Genomic DNA, 8,427 nt, shown 5'->3' with positions numbered 1-8,427 from the left:
CTCCGCCCACGCATATTATGCGCGAGGTCCCGAGGTGCTCAGCCAACAGAGGAGCAGAGACTGCAAGACCCAGCATGCAACGCAAGCCCCCCCCCCCTCCCGATGTAGGGCCCCGCCCATGGGAAAGTGTGGTCCTGGCTGGCATTTTTATATAACGTGTCGTGTAAGTACCGTGAGATACCTTGAGGAATCCTAACAGAGAGCTTCAGCGTGAGAGCATGTGCTAGAAATTATAACGTTGGATCCATCTAGCTTTTCCACTGATCTCTGTAGGTGTAATTCCAAAAGAACTCCAGGCTCCATATGGAGGCTGACAATCCTAGGTGGTCAATGATCTTGCTTTTTCACCAGCAGAAAAGTTGGTTGCATCCAACCCAAAGTAAACAGATGACCAAAGAAAAAACAAAAGGACCCCATTAACACACACAGCGTAAGTACAAGAGTCTATGTGTCTAAACGCATTGTGGTCAAACTCTGCAAAAAGGTTTATTAAAATTACCATTGACTTCCATGTGGCAACACTGCATGAGCACATAGGCATCACGTGTGATTTTTCAGAATGTTCAGCAGCATCCGTGTTGTGATGTCAGAATACATTTTGAAGCTGGTGCCTGAAGGTCAGGCATGCAATGTGAAACACCCAACAAAAATTAAGCAGAGATTCCTTGGGGTTCAAACCATCAGATCACATTCCTACATTATTGTTAACAAAACAGAATCAGTACAGTGGCATCTTTAAGACCAAAGATTTATTCAAGGTGTGAACTTTCAAGTGCAAGCACTTCTTGGAAGAGTGCTTGCACTCGAAAGCTCACTCCTTGAATAAAATCTTTGTTGGTTTTAAAGGTGCAAGACTGAATAGCATCTTCTCTCTTTGACACCAAGAAACAGAATCAGAATTGTGTTAACTGCAGTGCACAAATTCATTACATATGAGTTAACACAATTCTGATTCTATTTCTTAGTGTCAAAGAGAGAAGATGCTGCTCAGTTTAGGAAGTATTTTGCTTCTTAGCAATGGAATGTGCTGTATTGGGGAAACAGTAAAAGGTGATCTCATATAGCGGTCCTTTTTTGAATCACACATGCCATTTACTAAAAGTGGCTTTGGAATACATCTGGACTATCTAAAAATCAGGGTTTATCTTTTCTCTCACAACTCCCATTTATGATACACTCTTTAACACTCAGAGAAAGTACATCAATTATAAAAGGATCCAATCTGCCACTTGATTTGTTCCTTACCATAGTGAGTGAATATTACGAGGAGGATTTCTGGAAAATATTGTGACATTACTCAATTGTTGGGTAATGGGAGAAAAGCATTTTCTGGTGAGATGATGACCTGAACCCGGCAGATGTTCAGTTCTGAGTCTGTAGATATAGGGGAGAAATTTCATTGAAATCAAATGGATATTCATGTTTTTAGCTCCCACATCTAAGGTTCATGTTCTGCAATGGGCAACCTGGCCACAGGATACTCTCAAGCTACTTTCCTTTGTGGATTCCCTTGTTATGACAGCCATGGTTAGGGAAATTATATTCTTCTGAGCTACTGGCTAGCAAAATCATCTTAACACCTTTCCCCTGACAACTCACAAGGTTCAGGCCTGAGTCAAAAACCATGCTATGCCTCATTCTACAGAGTGTCAAAACATCAAAATTTACAAAATGTAAGTGAACAAAGTTTTGGCCTTTTAAATTCCTTTATTTATGTAACTTGCTCAAATATCTGCATTAAAAGCTATACTTTTGTCAACTAAGTGGCTGGTATAATTTTACTCCAGAGTCAAAGATGACTTTGTGACCTGGGAGATGGTCATAACTAGGATTTTTGATAAATACCTGGAGATTTGGGGATATTGCCTGGGAAGGGCAGAAATTATCCAGGCATTAATGGATGAAAGGGAATGGATATGTTCCCTGGAGAGACAATTCCAGTGAACATACTCCAGGGTTAATAATCAGGATAAAATCCTCTGCAGCTAAATATATAACCAAGAATTATCTGATCCAGGAATTTCGGTATCAGTACTATTTTCTTATGAGCCTCTTGTGGCGCAGAGTGGTAAGGCAGCAGACATGCAGTCTGAAGCTCTGCCCATGAGGTTGGGAGTTCAATCCCAGCAGCTGGCTCAAGGTTGACTCAGCCTTCCATCCTTCCAAGGTCAGTAAAATGAGTACCCAGCTTGCTGGGGGGGTAAATGGTAATGACTGGGGAAGGGAATGGCAAACCACCCCATATTGAGTCTGCCATGAAAACGCTAGAGGGCGTCACCCCAAGGGTCAGACATGACCCGGTGCTTGCACTGGGGTACCTATACTATTTTCTTTCATTAATTTGGAGATTTAGACAATACATGCAGAGGGCCATAGAGCTATGTGGATCTTTTGCTGAATTGGGGAAAATGTCTGTAGGAGTAGCTGATTATATATAAATCCAAGTGAAGAACTCAACTTTTTTGTGTGTACTCAAAATCAACTGCAATGATGGCTATTTGTTTGTAGTCCTGGTTGGGATGTGTTTAAATACGATTGACATTTTCCCAAAAGAAATAAAGTACAAACCTACATTTCTTGGTTATAAAAAGCATTTGTGAAAGTTTGCATTCAAGCTTTGGAAAGTGACATTTTTATAAACTCTGTGGCCTAATTTATAAGCTATTGTCATTAAATAAAGCAGAAACACAGTTGTATACGTAGTTAACTTTTTTCAAGTAATATTATGTACATTTTATTGCCTGTATATGCACAATGGTAATAGAACTATAAATACACAATGCAATAAAACAGTAGAAAACAAGAATATTACACATATGAGAATGAGGGATACTATTTTTCTGGTGCAGCTGCTAAAAAAGAACCCAGTGATGAATGATGACAATTTTAAACTTTGTACATATATTTCTAAAATATTTCCCCCCATAAACAGCTTTCGACAATAGCAAACTGCTTCTTCAAGAACTACATTTCACCTTTCCCAGTAAGATTTACTGCTGATCAAAGTAAAAATTACTTCTTATATTATGCAATTACAAGTATTCCACACATTTCTTGAATATGCCTTTCAAGGTAACTAGTGATTAAAGTGTTATTAGCTCTTTAAAAAAAATTGCATTTGGCTGCATGTTAAAGAATTGGGTTTGAATACACATTAGCAAAGGAAAATAATTTTTTTTCTATAGACAGTTTTTCCACAAGACATTATGGGTAGCAGTCCAGTCAAAAGTATTCACCCTGAAGAGGTAGAGAGAATCTTAGCCTAGCACAGATCACCACCATCCTTGGCACTTCTATGTTCTCTACTGCAGGGGTAGTCAACCTGTGGTCTTCCAGATGTTCATGGACTACAATTCCCATGAGCGTTCACTGGCAGGGGCTCATGGGAATTGTAATCCATGAACATATGGAGGACCACTGGTTGACTACCCCTGCTCTACTGTAAGGACACAATCTCCAAAACTAGACGATGAACCCGTAGTACAACATCTATGTTCTAGGCATTGTGAGAAGTGTGCTGATCTCACTCCCATCTCTCAGTTAAGCTTGTTATCAAGTCCATAAATACAAAGAAGCATTATTCACAATGGTTTAAAAAAAGAATTACAGAAACAACCTGAAAACATTTCCACATCTCAGTCCAGATGAACTTGATGACACTGTTTCAAGAAAACCATGCAATAAATTTGGTGCAGCTTTCCCAACTCATTCAAATTAACCCATAAAACCAACGATGTTAAGGTCTGTATAGTGCTTGTGATTTTTACAACCCCCCCCCCGAAAATTCAGTGCAAAACCCCCAACTCTTGCAAAGAATAAAAATAAAGTGATCACCAAGTAGTTTTCTGCACTGCTATCCAATATTCCTTACAGGACATAAAATGACAGAACTAGTCATTCTGGTAATTAGGTTGAGAGGAAACATTCTAGTGATAAATACATACTGAGCATGCTTGTGCAGAGCACTCCACTCTGAAGCATCCTGCTTGAAGAAGGGATGACGATAAGGATGGTTCATTAAGTGACTTAATTTAGCCTGCTCCTGGAAAAGCAGGGTCCTTCATAACCCCAGTACTGCAACACTGAACTCTGAACAGGCCATCTTCCACAAAAATGAGGTATCAGCTGAAGTCCTCTTAGTTTGCACTGAATTCTTATTTACAGGACAATCATTCAATCAGGGAACTACAACCACTTTCCCAGAGACGGATCAATCCAGCCCTGGTGGGCACTGCTTGCTTATCTTAGCCGACAGACATAATGAGGATGTATCTCCAAATACAGTCTAATTGTAGTTCAGACTAGTCTTGTCCAGAAAAGAACACGGTACTTTGACAAAAACAGCAACTGCTATGTTACTTTCCAGCCAAATAAAAACAAGGAAATTTAGGTTTTTACTTTCAGAGTTTAATGCATTCTGGTTTAATGAACTTGCTCTTTTTTTGTATTAAGAAAATGTACAGTAACACTGGTAAAAATTAATGGGGAGACACACGGAGGAGTGTGAACAGAAAACATGATGGATTACATTTTAAAATTTATTCTGTGTCAACCAAATGATATTAATACTGTTTTCCCCCCTTGGATATGAAATAATTGCAACAGTCACATGCAGGCTGAGAGTAGCCCTCCGTAATGGGGGGGGGGGGGGGAGGAGAAGAAAACAAGAGAAACCCCAACAAAAATGAAGAGTTCCAAAAAGATGTGTTCAAGAGACCCCCCTCCACCCCCCGGTACGGTTAGTCTTTTCTTCACCCGGTCTATGTGGGCAACTGGCTTCATTAGCTTTGTCCAGAAACATCTGCAGCTGCATCACCTGCTCCAGAGCCTGTTTGTGCACGTTTGATGTAAAGGTTCAACAACTTCATCTGCGGATTTAATTCAATAAACAGTCTGTTGAATGTTTACGGAACATTCAAATTTAATATTTAGAACAATTACATTTGTCAAGGATAACTGCAGTTAAAAATTAAAAGGAACAAATAGCCATTTTAGATCATTGATGGGAACACTTAAATAGATTGTGTGCTCAGTGGAAGAGGACGACCATCCCAGATAGGAGTGTACCGTCCTTTGGTCTAACAGTATTCAAATGATCAGTATACTTGTTAATGACATGTCATGATACTTTAACTGAGGTTTAATATCTGGATAAACTTACTTTTTTAGCCTCCTTTAGCATTGCAGTAGCTAATCAAGATCACTTGTACAGGAGTCTTGTTTTAGATATCCTTTCTATAATTGTATTCCACACATGATAACATTTTTCAGTTTCTTTCTCCTAGAATTCTATTGCTATTATCCGTAGCACTTTTAAAACCCAAAAGGCATGTCAACTGTTATTCCTGATGGAGGGCACCCAATTCATATGGAGAAGCCACTAAATGCCCATCATTATATCACAATTATTTGTTTTTATTATGGATAATTCCTCCTAAACCTACAAAGAGTAGGTAGTTCAGATATATAATAATCTAGCTTTTTAAAGATCACTATATATCTTACCTACTCTTTGCAGGTTTAGGAGGAATTATCCACAGCCTTTTAAAGATGGAACAGTGCCTTTGAAAGAGTAACTTCAATTCCATACTTGATTGTCTAATATATAAAATTTACTTTTAAAAGTGAGAGATCCATGCATACGTGTCAAGAATGCTAGAAAAGCTTCCTAATGGTCTGATATTACAAATAGATTTTAAATTTAAAAGGACTGAGACATAATTTTATATATTTTAAATGATCTGCATTGTTTTCAGTCTATATAATTTTAGCAGTTCCTACTCTGCCAGTTCCCTAATGCTGGGAGCAATTGAGGGCAAAAGAAGAAGGGATCGACAGAGAATGAGGTGGCTGGATGGAGTCACGGAAACAGAGGGTACAAATTTAAATGGACTTCAAGAAATGGTAGAGGACAGGAAGGCCTGGAGGATCATTGTCCTTGGGGTCGTGATCCACCCAACAACAAACACAACAACTGTGCCAGGAAAGCTATCAATTTTAAAATGGGTTATACAAATATTACCCTTTCCTTGAGATGGCCAATGTGATGTTGATGAAATCTTTAATCAGAAATAAATGAAACTAATTAATTGCAGCTTACAACCACTTCTAAAAAGGGCCTATAACTCTAGCTGGCTTTGAACAACTATAGAGGGTTCTCCAGCTCTGATTTTCTGTTAGCAAACTGTTAGCTCCTGCATAGTAGATTAACAGCTGTGAGAAGCTGCCTATCCCTGAAATTTATAGATTGTTCCCAAACCACAACTAGGCACCTGAACACAGCAGATCTGAACTTACTTTACTGCCAGTGAGTTGACTGAGATGTGGTTTCAGTTCATCACCAATTACTGCATGGATGGCTACAAGGCAGAAGACGCAAGCCTTCCGAACACTGCTCTCTGAGTTATCATAGCCCTGGAAAGCAAAAACATTTTAATTTGCATGTAAAATCATGAAAGATTGCAATAAGAAAGAGGAAGCCAGAGTGAACCCATTTATCAGGTTCTTGCAATTACTTAATTTAACTTCCTGTCAATGGTCCCACAACAACTATTTTGTTCAAATACACTTAACACATAGTTTATTTCAAAAATTAGTGGTCTTAATTATCAATTTTAAGTCATTTATTAGCTGTATGCATTTTATACCTTCTTACCTGTATTAGACCTGGTACTATCTCCGGCAAGAGCTGAGCAAGGGTTTCTTTAGGAACTCTCTCTATCACCTTAGTCTGCATTTTGATTGCAGCTAGATTAATGGGGTAATCTGCTGTTTGGATAATGGGACAAAGTACTTTGATGCACTGATCTGGGCTAATGGATGTGGCTAGCATAGCAGCAGCCTCTTCAGCAGATCTTACCACCTAAAATATTAAGTAGACACATACAGTATCATGTAAATTGCATTTGTTCATCTTATACTTTGATACATTGTTAAACTCTGCAAGATGATTTATTCTCCAGAAAAGAAGATTTATAACTAAGTTCTCACTGGAACAAGAGTTAGTTCACTTAATTCAGTGGTTCTCAACCTTCATAATGCAGCGATCCTTTGATACAGTTCCTCATGTTGCAGTGACCCCCAACCATAAAATTATTTTTATCGTTGTAATCCTTTTGACTGGTTTTGCCTGGAGAATATGGTTCTCAGGATGCCAGTCTCCCGGTGAGCCATGGGGATCCCCTGAAATTACAGCTCATCTCAAGACCATAGAGATGAATTCCCCCTGGAGAATAGGGTTCCTTTCTCAGGATGCCAACTTCCAGGTGGACCCTGGGGATCACCTGGAATGACAACTCCTCTTCAAGCCACAGAGAGCAGTTCTCCTGGATAAAAGGGCTGATTTCTTGGAATGCCAGCCTCCAGATGGGCCCTGGGGATCCCCAGGAATTATAGCTCCTCTGTAGGCCACAGAGAGCAGTTTCCCCTGGAGAAAATAGGGTTGCATTTACCTGTAACTGTGTTCACCGAGTGGTCTTCTTTGCAGTCACACATGGGCTCTGCAGAATTGCAGGCCTGCCACAGAATATTAACTAGCCCGCTCAAAGTTTAAAAGGTTCCCAAGAGTGCTGGCCCCTCCCCTCATAGAGTGCCCAAAGTCACGTGATACAGGAGGATCCGACACTCTCCCCTCAGTCCTTTCCCCTTGCCTCTCAGTGGGCAATCAATAATCCGTGATCCAGTGGGGATGGAGGGAGGGTTATGTGACTGCACAGAAGATCCCTCAATGAACAACAGTTACAGGTAAGTACAACCCTGTTTTTATCTTTGTGGTTTCTGTGCAGTCCTACATGGGAGATTAGCAAGATTACTCACTATTGGAGTTGGTTGGGCTATGCACAGAGTATTGATTGTAATGCCGCTTTCCCAACTGCTGTGTCTTTTTCAGAATCAACGTCAAGTGAATAGTAGTAGTAGCAGTAGAAGAAGAATTGGTTCTTATATGCCACTTTTCTCTACCCCAAGGAGGCTCAAAGCGGCTTACAGTCGCCTTCTCTTTCCTCTCCCCACAACAGACACCCTGAGAGAGCCCTGATATCACTGCTGGATCAGAACACCTTTATCAGTGCCATGGCGAGCCCAAGGTCACCCAGCTGGCTGCATGTGGGGGAGTGCAGAATCAAACCTGGGATGCCAGATTAGAAGTCCGCACTCCGAACCACTAAACCAAACTGGGTCTCAGATGAAGTGACAGATGAAGGTGCCGGGTGTAGACCACTTAGCTGCTCTACAAACGTCAACCAGCGGTAGGTGTGCTGCAAAGGCTGCCAAAGTAGCTTGTGCTCTTGTGGAATGTGCTTTAAGTCCTAGAGTAATTGCTTTAGCAATCCAACATGCACCGTGGAAACAAAAAAATGACTTTTCTTGCCTGAATTCTTCTGTTTTATTTGAATAAAAAAGAAAAGATCTGCGGATATCTAGTGTGTG

The 8,427-nt window shown here is 40.2% G+C and overlaps 1 protein-coding gene and 1 long non-coding RNA gene across 51 annotated transcripts in view; one reads left to right on the top strand and one right to left on the bottom strand.

Moving 5' to 3' along the window:
- The first annotated feature begins 108 nt into the window (after positions 1–108).
- LOC143820388 (uncharacterized) lies at positions 109–8,209 on the top strand. The gene is made up of 3 exons (XR_013225330.1): positions 109–163; positions 352–430; positions 8,016–8,209. It is a non-coding gene; the product is annotated as an uncharacterized LOC143820388 (long non-coding RNA).
- Positions 2,704–8,427, bottom strand: part of CLASP2 (cytoplasmic linker associated protein 2) — a 135,388-nt gene continuing 129,664 nt past the window's right edge. For all 50 annotated transcript variants that reach the window (XM_077303100.1, XM_077303102.1, XM_077303110.1 and 47 more), the window contains 3 exons: positions 6,656–6,862; positions 6,298–6,414; positions 2,704–4,868 (listed from right to left, as the gene is read on the bottom strand). In XM_077303100.1, the coding sequence (XP_077159215.1) occupies positions 4,782–4,868; positions 6,298–6,414; positions 6,656–6,862 (411 nt within the window). In that variant the 3' untranslated portion in view covers positions 2,704–4,781. The remainder of the gene's footprint in view (positions 4,869–6,297; positions 6,415–6,655; positions 6,863–8,427) is intronic.

This window comes from Paroedura picta, chromosome 11 (assembly GCF_049243985.1).
Source record: "Paroedura picta isolate Pp20150507F chromosome 11, Ppicta_v3.0, whole genome shotgun sequence".
NCBI classification, from domain to species: Eukaryota; Metazoa; Chordata; class Lepidosauria; order Squamata; family Gekkonidae; genus Paroedura; species Paroedura picta.
The sequence above is the reverse complement of the archived record's forward strand: the minus strand, read 5'-3'. Positions and strand labels throughout refer to the sequence as shown.